The sequence below is a fragment of the Ovis aries genome, chromosome 1 (assembly GCF_016772045.2).
Source record: "Ovis aries strain OAR_USU_Benz2616 breed Rambouillet chromosome 1, ARS-UI_Ramb_v3.0, whole genome shotgun sequence".
NCBI lineage: Eukaryota > Metazoa > Chordata > Mammalia > Artiodactyla > Bovidae > Ovis > Ovis aries.
The window spans coordinates 207964081-207978295 of record NC_056054.1 but is presented as its reverse complement, the minus strand read 5'-3'; the positions used below and the strand labels follow the sequence as shown (position 1 = coordinate 207978295).

The following is a 14215-nucleotide window of genomic DNA, read 5'->3' as shown; positions in this document are numbered from 1 at the left end:
GTCTATTGACACACTGTCTGGTAACCTTTTCCAGTGCTAAAGCAGTGAGTGCATTTTTACAGCATCTCCATGTTCCCACACTTTATCTAGTTTTATAACCTTGGTTCTATCTGTTTTCCTCCCTCTATACTATAGTCTCTTCAAAGGTAGAGACCTTATCTAATTAATTTTTGTGTCTCATTTAGAAATTTAATAAATGTTGGCTGATTTTATACAGCCCAACTGAATGGTGACTTGTACAAAAGAATGATTGCATGGACTTTCTCAATTTTGTACTGGGCTTGATCAACTCAGAGAGAGGCCAGTGGTCCTCAGAAATGTTTACTAAATTCCTGGCAAATTTTAAGCCACAAATCTGAGTCCATTTTTCTTCACTGTCACATCACTAAAATGCATGGAAACTTAGAAGTACATAAAGGAATATTTGCAAATGCGAGGCTTCTACCAGTAAGTCTAAAATGCAGAGTGAATTCTTAATGAGAAAAACTGAAATAAAGGCATGGACCTGCCTCATTGCATCTTTCGAAGCAGGACATGGACCAATGCAAATGTGAAGCCGGTGACACTTCAAGAAATAACACCACTACCTCAGGGATTTTAAATCAGAGATATAAATTTAGAGATTTTGAGGGAAAACTCTTGCATGATCAATGGACATGGAAACAAAAGGAAACAGAAGTAAGATGATAGGTGAGAACTTGCCTGTAGGAGCTTCTTGTCACTTAGAATTCAAAAGCTTATTGAACTTTTACACCTTCTTTGTAATTGTAGGTTGTAAATGACATATTCAGTCAAATACCTTCAACCTACTTGTGACTCAGTCAAAGCAGTCAGTTGATGTGACTAATAATAGCCACTCAGGACCAAACTGACTCTTATTTTATATCAATACTGTGTTCAGTGTTGAGCAAAATGCAGACAATATTACCCAGCTTTAATGAATTATTGCCTGTTTTAAAACTTCGTCTAAAAATGCATTTGCCTTAGTTCAACTTGAATTTCCTTAATATAAATGTCAAAAATTAAATTATTAAATTAAAATTAAATTATTATCTGATCTAAGGAGAGTATTTTGTTTTTAAATACTGCTTGCTACTTAAGCTCCAGTGCATTAAAGATAGCTTATTTTGTGACTTAGGTCTAAGTTTATTTATCTTTAAATAATATATTGCTTAGGTGTTTCATTAAAAAATATAGAGCTAAAGTTTGTGATAGCTTATGTTACTAAGAATTAACTCCAAATTCAAATACATTTTTGGTGAGAAAACAAGATCTGTAAAGGATTCATTTTTCTATAATTTTACACTTTAGATTGATAATCTTAATCTCTTGTTTTAAAGTAAAATATTCTGTTTTTTTAAAAACATTTTAGTACTTAAAGAATAATTTTAAGTTAAAATATCAAAGCTAATAAAGAACAGTTGACAAATATCTCATATTTATAATGTTGATTAAAAATCTGTAAAAATATACCAGTCTTTTTAACCTTTTTAAAATAATAGAAACAATAAGATTGTTTTGTTTTTATATAAATAATAACACAAATATGTTTTCAATAGATCTTTATATATTTTGAAATTTCCTTTATTAGTTGTACTCTCTTGATTAAAAGTATATGTCATTTGTTAAGTAGATTTTGTTCATAGTTTTGTAATTAAATTGTGTATGGCTTTATTAGTCCTATCCAAGATTAGAAATGTGTGCAAAGCCCATCAAAATAGTCTCCATATTAAAACTAAATTGACTCAATCCGTTGAAAAGACAAAACAACTAAATCATTAATATGTACCCTGTAAGTATTCAGCCTTTGAAGGCTTTGTGACAGTAACTCTGCCACCTGATGGAATTAATTTATGAGCTAATAGTACTAATGGCCCTGCCCCGTCTCTTGTTCTATAATGGGTCCCAGTGGAATCTGCCTGTAAAGGATAGTCATGTGATAATTTTCAACTCTTTGACTTGCTCTAAATGCCAACCAACTGACTACAAATATTTTTCTGCCAGGATAGTTAGAGCCTTGTAAAATGTGAATTTATTCATGGGGAAATGAACAATTACTGTTTATAACTTGAGTAATACTACTATCAAAGTAGGACAGAGAATATAATTAAAGAAACTGTTTCAAGTTAGTGACAGAAAATCCAAACAAGTCTGTATTTAGCAATCTTGTATTTTTCCAATTAAGGACATTACTCTATCTGACAGAAAATTAAATCAATATTGAAGTGGCGACAGAGAGGAAAACAAAGGCTGAATTAAAAAAAAAAATTCCCTTGACCCAAAGAGGTCTGCAACACATAGTTTTGAGACACAGCAGAAAATGAATTGGCTGTACCTTGCTAACAAAAGTATTCAATACCAGGGCAGGTGATTAAAATGAAAATTTCGAAGGTTCCTTATGAGAGAAAAGAATTCCCTAAAGCCACTTCATTCTCATAAAGAAGAATAAAAATTTTTCTCTGATACACTCAATCTTCTGGTACATAGTTTTCCCGTCTAGACTGAAACTGAATTTATTTACTCTATTACAGTCTGGAGTACTACTGTTCAATGCAAATATAGTGAGAGCCTGGTAATTTAAAATTTTCTAGTAGCCAATTTAAAAACAGTAAAAAGAAATAGGTGAAATAATTTTAATAACATTTTATTTACTCCTGTATATCCAAAATATTATCATGTCAACATGTAATCAATGTAAAAATTATTCATGTGATGTGCTTAGTTGCTCAGTCATCTCTGACTCTTTGCAACCCCATGGACTATTGCCTGCCAGGCACCTCTGTCCATGGGGATTCTCCAGGCAAGAATACCGGAGTGGGTTGCCATGCTTTCCTCCAGGGGATCTTCCCAACCCAGGGATTGAACCCAGGTCTCCTGTATTGCAAGTGGATTCTTTACCATCTGAGCCATCAGGGAAGCCTTAAAATGATAGTTTACATTATTTTTCTTTGGACTAAATCCTCAAAATCTGGTGTGTATTTTATACTTACAGCATATCTCAATTCAGGGTATCCACAACCATGTGTGGGCTAGTGGCTACTGTATTGAATAGCACAAATCTTTATTCCTGAACTTTATTTCCTGCAAGAATTGATGGTTCACATATTTTTTCCCTTCAAACCTCTCATCAATACACATTTGTTTCCATACTGTTTGATTTAAAGTGTTAGTCTAGGACAGAATGAACTTAAGCTTCTATGAAGAGCTTGACATATTGTTTGCAAAGAATTACTAATAAAATGAAACAAAAAGAGCAATTCTCAGGGGTCAGACAATTTCTGAGTTCAGGTCACCTAGCCAGCTCTTCTGTTTTGTTCAATTTGTTCAGTGTACTATAGATGACTTGACTGGAATATGCTTGGCTACATCTCTCTAAAAGAAATCCTAAGAATCACATAGTACAAAAATGCTTCAATATAAACTACACTTACCAATCTGTGGAATGAACAGTTACTAAACTAGTTAGGCACTCAGTGTTTCAAAGACTCATTCTGTATTTTATCAATTATGATTGTCCTGAAGACATTATTGAGACAGCGGCAATTAGCTTCTGACATTTCTGAAATCTGTGAATGAGCACCAGTGATGACGATGAGTCAGTGTGTCCCGCAGTATGTAGCACTATGTCATAGGAGTTCTACAGGAGACACGGGACAGACATGTGTCAAGACACTAACACATTCACACAAGATAACGAGTAAGAATGTGGTATGGTACACAGATTGGATGCTGTGGTTGCCATGAGAAGTACTCACTTTTTCAGATCATTCTGCTGCTTTTTGGCCTGTGCATGCCACTGGTGCATAGCAGGGAAGAAGCCACTTGTGTGTGGTGGAAAAAGTATATCAACTAATAAAACCGCATTTGGGAAATAATTGTATCACAGCTGTCACAGGATTAATTTCACAAAATTATCAACACAATAGGTGCATTGCATTTTATGAATCAGAGCTCTTCATTTGCTGATTCATAAATGAGCCAGTATGCAACAAGAATATGATGCATCAAAGAAAGCATTAGATCATCTTCATGCAGAAAAATTGTAACTATTACTTCAAAAACAGTTAATGCAACATTAGACAGGGATTAAAGAAGGAACTTGGTACACACAAATATTCTGAATATGAGAAAATGGTAATAATCACAGTTTCTTTTCTGATTAAAAAAAATCCAAATTCTTATTTTACATTAAATTTAGTTTAGGTTCTTGAGGTAATCTTGGACATTTGAAAAGGATTACTGGGCGCTAGAGCTTGGCCTAAATTCTGATGTCCTGAAATGATTTGTTGCAGCACACTTACGCCAACTGCAAATTTGGATAGGTCTCATCTACTGGTGAATATGGCTCTACCATTAGCCAAGAATTCTAGTTCTTGGCTAATAGTTCTCTACCTAGTAGTTCTCACCTCCCATAGCATTTACCTGAGGAACTGTGGACTGCATATTTTGGACATGGATTCTACAAAGGGCAGGAAATCAATGTAAAACTGTACATGTTTTACTATGTAAACTAACTAAAGAATGGAGGCCTTGGTAAATATCAAGCAAATTTCTTTCCAATGATTACTTGTGTCATTGGCAAGAAGTATCTCTTCTTTTGGATAAAACAAAAACCAAAAACTAAAAAAACAAAACAAAACTCACAACATAAGATTATCCCAAAGTCCTGGGAATCTTCAATAACTTTTATTATTCCATTTTGATGTAATATGTTATAATTTTCATTAGTTACAACATAGTGTTTAGAATAAAATAAAACCACACATGTTGGCAGCAGCTGGGGATGTGGTCTGATGCTATTCTAAAAATAAGTTGCCATAATTTAGCTTTTGATATAAATGCCTTTCATGAGGAATTTAAATGGACATTTTTCTAAATTGAGACATGTTCATATAATTGGAACTGAATCACTGCACTTACTATTGCATTATGGAAAAAAGAAATATTTAATATAACAATCTAATCTAAATTATAAGATAAATGCAAGTAAAAATATTTTGCATTTAAGAATTTAAAGCTGATAGTTCCACAGAGTGGTGATGAGTATATTATACATATGTATGTGGATTTTACAGGGTGTTTCAAAAGTCCCTGAGGACATACAGGATTCACTCTCGGCATGTCTTTGCATACAAATGCAAACCTTTTTCTATACTTGTTATAATAAATGCTGAAAATGGCCCTCATGTGCTTTTAATAGAGATGATATTTTTGTTGCCAAGGTCACCAAATAGAAGAGGGATCACAAATGCCATTTTCTGCATGGGGACTCAGGGACTTCTGGCTCATTCCTGTAAATTAGTCATCCACATAAATATGTATAGACAGATATGTAGTATGCATAGTCACAACATAAATATATTTAACATTTAAGAAAATTTAGATATTCTACTGGTAAACTGACATATGTATGCAATATAAGTTGTATTTATCCATAGGAATTTTTTTTGGTTGTTGTTGTTCAAATGTACCATTATCTTAATTGTACTTTCCCAAAGTTGTTAACAAGACTCCTTTATAAAGAAGCAACATGTTTTACTTGCACATACATTTTCTTTTCTTAACTAAAGTTGAGTAATGAAAATTAATATCCACGAATATGTAACTAAATGATGGAATTTTCATTTAAGTAATTTTGGTTTTCGTTTTATACTGTATAATTGTTTCATTGAAACTATGTTTTTTAAAAATTGGATCGAGTTAATGTTTTTTTTTTCTAGTTAAAAATCACAATATCTGATATATTAACATATGTCAGCTTCCTACAGGAACCCGAAGGGTCTGCCCACCTGTGATGTCATAGTAAGGAGGGGCTTTTCTTCAGCAGACTCCTCCCTCGGTATCTCCTTCATCACCATGGCAACAGCCTTATCTGCCGCCCTAGAGCCTTTCCCCTATAACAGTGAAATCAACAATGGCTTGTGTCAGGAGAAATCTTTAACTTATTATTTATCACAAGATATTCTAATGTTTAAAGAGCAATCCAACATAAATGAAGAGGTAGGCTGCTGCAAGTGAATCTTGAGGCTTTTGGCTGAGGAGAAAACACATGAAATCTGAAAAAAGATTATTTGTGAACTTTTTAGTTAGCTACTTTTTCACCTTTACAGCTGACATATTATATTTAATTTTAACATAGTATTTTATATGTATAATATATTTTAAGGCAATTTACATGACATGACGGTTTTTTTAGTATTGATTTTAAAACACTATGGATTGCCTGTTATGTTCATTTAAATTTATTCCTGTATAATCTCTAAGTGTTTTAAATGACAGTAAGGAGTCTAGGATAGGGATTAGGATCAGGGTCTCACTCCCACAGAGAAATTTTGCTGGGTGGTCTCTGGAGTCTGTCATTTTGATTGGATCGGGCACAAAAAATAAATGTGTCATAAAACCTCTAAAAATTCTTCAGTAGCCTAAAGTCACAGAAATTCACCCAGCTTGTTTATTTTGGGGAGGTACTATGGAAAAAAAATGCAACTCTCAGTGTTCTTGAGATCAAAAAATGTTAATAGAATTTTAAAAATGTCTTTTAACTGGAGAGTCTCATAAATCCACATGTAAATAAAGGATGATTAAGAATAGGGGCACTGAATATACTGATATGTACAATTTTTTGGTCTCACACAAACATAATTATGGACTGTAAGGGGTATGTTGGCTTTCTATGGTTTTAGTTTACCAGATTATTATGTTTTTGAGGGTAGATAGAGAATTAAAAAAAAAAGAAAACAAAATATCACCTTCCCAGCCCAATTAGCAACATCTCATACTATGTAAAAATTAAATCATCTTTAAGCACTTTAAAAACAAAAACTTCCACTGTCTTTGGTCTGTGGGTAGAGCCTCCCTGGAGAAAACCTTATACTAGATACAATGTGAATATCTGTGTTGCAAATTTATGTAAAATACAGATGTAGCATACAGAGATACCATAGGCAAGGAAACAAAAATGGACATATGAGGGTCCCTTGTCTGAAAGGAAGTTAAGAGCTAGGGTCAATATTAACTCCAAAGATTAATAGTCTCTATGCAACTAAAAGGATAGACTTACATTATTATCTTTGGTTTGCACAGGGCTTTAAGTGTTTAGAAGGTAGGTTGACTCTAGGAAGCAGAACATCCATTTTTTCAAGCGTTGCCTTTCTAAAATGTAACCAGTGGCAGTTTTTATTTACCAGAACCAAGAAAAACTTTGTCTAGTTACTGCGTTTAAAACTGTGTGAATCTCTTTACCATGCTGAAAGCTTGTTTCTTTGGTTTGTTAACTTAAGAACTAGCATTATTGAAAAGTAATGTGTTATTTCTACAATATAATATCAACTATTAGAGATTTTATTGAGCAGATATAACAGCAATAATTTTAAGTGTTCTGAAAAGTTTATATGGCTACAATGCTTTGATTAATTGAATTCTGAAAGAATAAAGGGAAACAGTGGTTAACTGCATAACAAATTGGGGTACATAATGATCTCAGGTTTTTCCTTTAGTAAAGCACTGTCATCTTCCTAATATACATACAGTTCTGAATTCTGAAAAATGATTCATGGCACTGCTAAGCTATTTGACATGTTTTCAAAATGTAAAAATTACTTGGATAAAACATTATATAGAATAAGCTCAGTATGTCTTTATAAGCTACACTCATTTGCAAAGTTTATATAGTTTAACATATTTTTGCAGCATAATTTTTCAAAAGAGCAAAATCACTTGTGAAGAATTCTTTCCATGCTCCGAGAAGTGTAATAATATAGCAATAAACAAAGTGGCATGCTTATATTAAATTCCTAATATATTTAAAAAACATATCTAATGTTACAAGTTATAATTTAAAAAATAATAATTCAGATTCTTTCCTTGGGCTAAGAAAAAAAATCAATTGATAAGCATCTCAAAAAATTTCAGGTCAGTATTTCAATATACTATTTATTTGAAATGCTACCAATCCATAAACTATGTATAGGTATTTTTCACATGTGCAACTATAATAGCTAGAATTAGCAACGGACATGCCATTTCACTAAAACAAAACCAAACCAAAACAAAAATTAGTCCTTTCATGCTGAACTCTAGAACAAAGCAGTGGTCAGCTAGAAAGGATATATAATAAACACATGCGGTGCTTTTTATTTCTTGCAGAAAAACCCACCAAAGCCAGGGTCAGGTCACTTTTTTGAAGACAGTGCCACTTTTTCTTCAAGGTTACACCTACTACCTGAAAAAAGTCATGACACCCAGGTTAGTGCCTGCTAGCAACTTTGTTTCCTTTACAGCCTCTTGGCTTTTGAGTTATTACCCGATGAACTTCACTGTTTCAGAAGTGTGATACAGCCCCAGAACAGAGTGGGAAGGTTGGCTCCATGACATGTCCAAGTCATGTGAATGCACTTACATGTCAAAGCAAGATCCCCCCAGGTCATATTGCCACCTCTACCTTAAAAATTAAAATCAAGATTTTATCTTAAAATCAAGCTGTGTTATTTCTGACTTGTCCATTTATCTTGTGGGATAATGCTTCTAGAATTCAGAACCTGGCAGGTAACTGAGTTGGCAATTAATGAAATTATACAACTTGGCTTATCAGCAGCTCTCTAGGACTGACAGTAATACAACTGTGCAGGTTTTACTTTTCTTTTTTAAATTCAGTGACTTAAAACATTGTAAGAAAGAAATACACATAGTTATTCATATTTCAAGTTCAACTTTTAAAATATTACTACACCAAAAGATCAATATTAATCTGTTATTCGAAACAACTTGAGCACAGCAAAAGGAAATATATACTGACTATACACTCAAGCATATAGATGGGTTTAGATTACATTAAGCCAATATGCTTCTACATCATTCTAGCCACAACAGAAAGGAACAGTGAAACTTTGCAAGTTGATTATCATATCGTGACACCCTCCAGAAATTATTTCAGCCCATTTCTTTTCAAATAATACTTCAAAATCACCTTTTTCCGCTTGCTCATTTAATCTCTTGAGATATTTTTGACTGTTTGGAAAACAGTATCAGCATAAAGGGAAATGTCTTTCATTTTGTGTGATTGGCTAGAGAAAATTCTTTGATTTTTTTTAAAGTTTCTTTTATCATTTTGTTTGTTCACAAGTGAAATATATAAAATAGTAGCTTTTCTAAGAAATAATAATTCTTGAGAATAATATTTTAATTTCTATTATAACACCAGGCATAAATGAAAACACAGGGAGTACAGTAATGACACTAACATTTATTATGAAAACTCAATTTTGGCCCACTTCTGTGTTTTTAATATAGAATGTAAGAAACAGAGTAGATGGAATTATCCAGGCAAGAATACTGGAGTTGGGTGCCATTCTCTTGTCCATGGGAAGTTCTGACCCAGAGATGGAACCCAGGTCTCTTGCATTGCAGGCAGATTCTGTTACTCTCTGAGCCACCAGGGAAGCCCTAGAAAACACTGGAAGTTATAGAATCTTAGGCTGGATATCAGGCTGTGAAGGTATCAGGTATCCTCAGATGAGGTGCTGGCTCCAGGTCTGTGTTGCAGGGAAGGGATCTAACCTCTTTGGAGAAGCTACTGTGTGCTGAGCATGCTGCTGGGTGTTTTGCAAGTTTTTATTGATTTGATCTCATGAGAACTCTGTGGGGTAGATGATATTATTGTCTTTGCTAGACAGTTGCGGGCTTTGAGGCTCAGAGACAGTACAGTGTGATTTAGCCAAGGCCTCAGAGCTAATCCAGGATGGGAGCCCAGACCCACCTCCCAGCCTGTGTGCTTCCTTGCCTACCATTCTGTTCCCATCCATCTGGCTTTGTGAGGCGGAAATGGTCAGTAAGAATTAGCCACCCACAACTTCACTCATGAGCACATTTCTAAAAAATGTTTGTTTCTACTATTTTCATAGAAAACCAACCTAAGCATCTCACGTATACACACTTCTTTCTGTTCTGTAGATCTTTATAATAGAGATTTATAACTTTTAGCATCTCTTTAATTCTTTTTAAATGCTAACTCAATGCCACTAAATGCCATGTTTACTAGAATTATCCTGAGATCTATTTTGGACACATGAAATAAAGTAATTTCAGAGTGACTCAATACATCATCAGCAATTTTCCAGTTGCTGCTACTATGGAATTTGTAACTTAAACATTATTTTTATCATTGTTTTAAGGATAAACTACAATCAGGTTTACAAGTATGAATGCACTGAATATATTTTCCTCATACATAACATATATATAAACAAATACCTGTCATTTGGATCATTTTAGCACAACTGTTTGAAATGAAATGATATTCAGTATTATATATCTCATAAGCTCCAAACCCTGGACTTACATGCACAAACTGGTCACAAAAAGGGTAATTTCTGATGGCTATTCTTGTTGCTTATGTGCAGAGCCAGAATAACCTTTTTTACTCACGAAGGTAAATGTCATGGAAAGTGTCATGCTCTCTTCAAACTTCTCTTTCAACCCAGGAAAATGTCAGAGCAATATTCCTTGAATGGTGGCGATCTCTGCCTACCACGTTATGTCCTTTCCTAGCTGTGTGTTCCTGTGGATTTCTTCCAACATAGAGTAGGGCTCAAACCATTCTATTACAGTAACATTTAACTCATTCCCTTCTTCCCCTGTCAACAAAATGTTTTGTAAATTTTAAAATTTACAAATAGAACTAAATCCGAACATATTGGTCAATTGTTGTTTCTAAATATCCCGAAGGAAGCACAGATCTGGATGTAAATAATTGGGAAGCACGGACAGAATTCTCTCTTTTCTTAATTGCTGACTCATGTGGAATTCACAAATCATAATGAATTCACCACTGGTTCAGTGATTTGTTTATAGCTGGAAATAATTTGATTATTGATTCTTTATTAAGGGTAGTCAAGTTGCAGTAAAGAAATTGATGCCTTTAGTTAAAATAATGTCACATGGCATTTAAAAGAAGGACATTTAGTTGATTCTCCATATCTTTCTTACTGTCTTTTTTGTTTTCGTTGTAGCATTGTTTTTTTCCAGATGACTCTCCAAACCATCACCTTTTCAATGAAGTCTTCTGGTGTGAATGAGGACTGATTCTAATTACATTCTATGATATAACTCCGATGGGGATCCCCTGGTGGCTCAGTTGCTAAAGACTCTGCCTGCCAGGCAGGAGACCCCGGTTCGATCCCTGGGTTGGGAAGATCCCCTGGAGAGGGAATGGCAAACCACTCCAGCATTCTTGCTTGGTAAATCAAGAATTTACCAATCCCATGCACAGAGGAGCCTGGTGGACTACAGTTCATGAGGTTGCAAGAGTCAGACACAACTTAGCAACTAAACCACTACCATATAACTCCTGTATCTTCAGTTTGTGATATTTGGCACTTCTTGCTGTATGTGGTGTATGTGTATGTGGTAATGGGAGAGCCATGGACAACAATCTCTTTAATTCTTAACCTCCACACATGAAAGTCCCTGGGTTTTAAGCTCTCTGCATGCACACTCATTGTCCTTGGCCTGACTGATTGCTGTAGGGGGTCTTCATGACTTTTATAGGTCCTCAAACTTTTGCTTTAATTGGACACTTTTTCCATAAAAAATGTAGAAGGTTGTATTTTATGACTAAGCTATATCAAGAAAAACATAATCCAGACCAGATTTGTTATTAATATTACAAATTCCTTATTATAATAGTCATTTGAGGGATTCTGGTTTTTAAGAAAGATGAAATGAAAGTATTTTTATGGTCGTTAGGAGTATCTTGGACCTTCTGAACTGTGTGCACTGTGCCTGTTATGTCAGCTGACCCTGAGTTACTGTCTTCTCAACAGCCGGGGTGCTGTCCCTGGAGCTGCTCTCTCTCCCACCTCTGCGTGGCCCATTTTGGTGGCGACTGCTTCCACCACCCCCTTATCACTTCCATCACAGCTGTTCCTGCGCTAACAGGTCCCCTAACCACCACTCTTGCTCTTACTATTCTTATTAGCATTCAAAGAATCTCCCCTAAAAGCACTCAAAAATCATAATGGGTGCCCAATCAGTAGCTCTTATCTCGTAGTTCTTAAAACACACTCAGAAAACTTGGAACATTTAGTCCTGAAGGAGTCCTGGCGTGTAAAACTGATGGTGACTCTTAAACTATTGTCTCTCCACAGAAAATTAGGCCTCAGCACTTTAGTCTCTCCCGCCTCAGAGTGTCTTCTTGACCATCCAAGAGTACTTTTGAGGAAGGGAGTCAATCTCTTTTATTTAAAAAAACAAATCAGCCTTCAGTGACCGGAGTCACCAATCAATTCCAAAACACTCCTTGTCATTGTTTCTAATTACACTTAGGAAAGGGACTTGGGTGCCTTGAGGAACAGAATTGCCCCGTACCCAAAATTTCTGAGCTGTACATGCAGATTAAGCTTCTCCCGGGCACCTTGCTATATAATCCTTCATTGAGAAAAAAGGTTCTGTGACTGTTTTATCAATGAAACTACCTTGTGTGAGCAAAGGTGGTGTTTGTTTCTTTTGAACTACTTGCATTATTTGGTATAGTGATAAGAGACTCAAGTTTACTCAGTATATACAAGTAACTATTAAAAACCTTTTTAAATTATTTAAGATATTGAAATCACACAATATGGCCAAGTTTGACAGAAGGTGATTTTGAATTGCATAAAAAGTCTGAATTAGACATTTAAAGAAATTAAAAAGTTTCAAGTATCTAAATAAAAATTCATTAAAATTAATAAAGTGTTGCCAAGTAAAGATGCTTAAAATCAGCTCTGAAGGACAGGTAAGACTTCCTTCTAATTAATAAGATCTATTTGCTCACAATTTACCATTTGTTTGTTCTCTGGAGAAGATTAAACATTCCTCATCTCACTCCCACCTTACCCCCAGGCTTATTTACTCTGCTTAGCAAGCTTTCTTGACAAAAGGTCAAAGTCACAACATTTAGTTCCCCCGATCATCTATAACAGTTCTCAATTAGTGAAGTTTTATTATTAGGCTTACTCTGATTAATGTTGCTCTAAATTATTTGGAACCTATTTCACCTTAATATTGAGCTTCTCTATGATGCATCTGCAAGCATCTTTTGCTACCTAAAGTGGTCTGGTCTAGAAAAATTGTTTTCTTTTGACCTTGTTGACTTTATGCTGAGGATGACATAGTAATACATATTTAATAATTAAGAAGTAACTGTAGAATGTGGTGGTAAGTTTTCCTTTCTAGTATGATAAATCCCCAACTATATTTATATATAAATATAATTTTATATTTATACAAATATATTTATGCTTGAGAAGCCTTTGATGATTGTGTGAATATGTAACCAAAAAAATACAACAGTAACCAGAGGGTTATATATGTGTATGTATTGGTTGCTCATTCGGGTCTGACTCTTTGTGACCCCATGGACTGTATCAGGGATACAGTCATCTGTGCATGGAATTCTCTAGGCAAGAATACTGGAGTGGGTTGCCATTCCCTTTTCTAGGGGACCTTCCTGACCCAGGGATCGAACCTGGGTCTCCTGCATTGCAGGCAGATTCTTTACCATCTGAGCCACCAGAGAGGGTTACCTTTGTTATTTTTAATTCATTGTAAAATACCTCAGGTGGTTTGCAAAACTTTTTTTTTTGGGGGGGGGCACGCATTTTTAAGTAAAATTGACTGAAAACATAAAATCCTAAAGATTATTTTGTTATTTTTTTCTCTTCAAATACAAGCACTCCAGACTTGTATCTGATGTGCACAAATGGATGGATGTCCAACACTTAAGAGAAAGTAAGGTGTTATGAGAATCATACATCACCAGCATGGATAACTGCTTAAACTCTGCTGAATCAGTGGTGTTTTAGGGCATAGGGGGAGGTGAGAAAAGGTCTATTCCTGGAAGAGGTTAGGGAAGAGGTATTGAGGTCTGGTTTCTAAGTGTTTGTAATTAGCCAAGGTGATGTCCTGTACAAGACAGTAGAATGTGGAAGACTAGTGGGAAGGAACTATGTACATGGCAGGAACCATGTACAAAACACTGATTTATCATTTCTGTCTTTCCCATTTATTCTTGATTGGAAAGTTTTCCAAAGTAAATATAATGAATAAGAATCCCTGTAGGTAAATATGTGGTTAAGACCATGCAACAGTTCCCTTGAACTGATTACCTATGAAACTCTTTTTCTTTTCAGTGATTAGATGCATCCCCCAACTTCTTGGGCTTTCCTGGAGGCTCAATGGT

The 14215-nt window shown here is 34.8% G+C and overlaps 1 protein-coding gene across 10 annotated transcripts in view; it reads right to left on the bottom strand.

The window, feature by feature from the left end:
• Positions 1 to 14215, bottom strand: part of PEX5L (peroxisomal biogenesis factor 5 like) — a 300042-nt gene that overhangs the window by 144717 nt on the left and 141110 nt on the right. For 5 of the 10 annotated variants that reach the window (XM_060393390.1, XM_060393398.1, XM_012098524.5 and 2 more), the window contains one exon: positions 5790 to 5894. The exons of the other annotated variants lie outside the window; for them this stretch is intronic. In XM_060393390.1, the coding sequence (XP_060249373.1) occupies positions 5790 to 5894 (105 nt within the window). The remainder of the gene's footprint in view (positions 1 to 5789; positions 5895 to 14215) is intronic. 10 annotated transcript variants of the gene reach the window in all.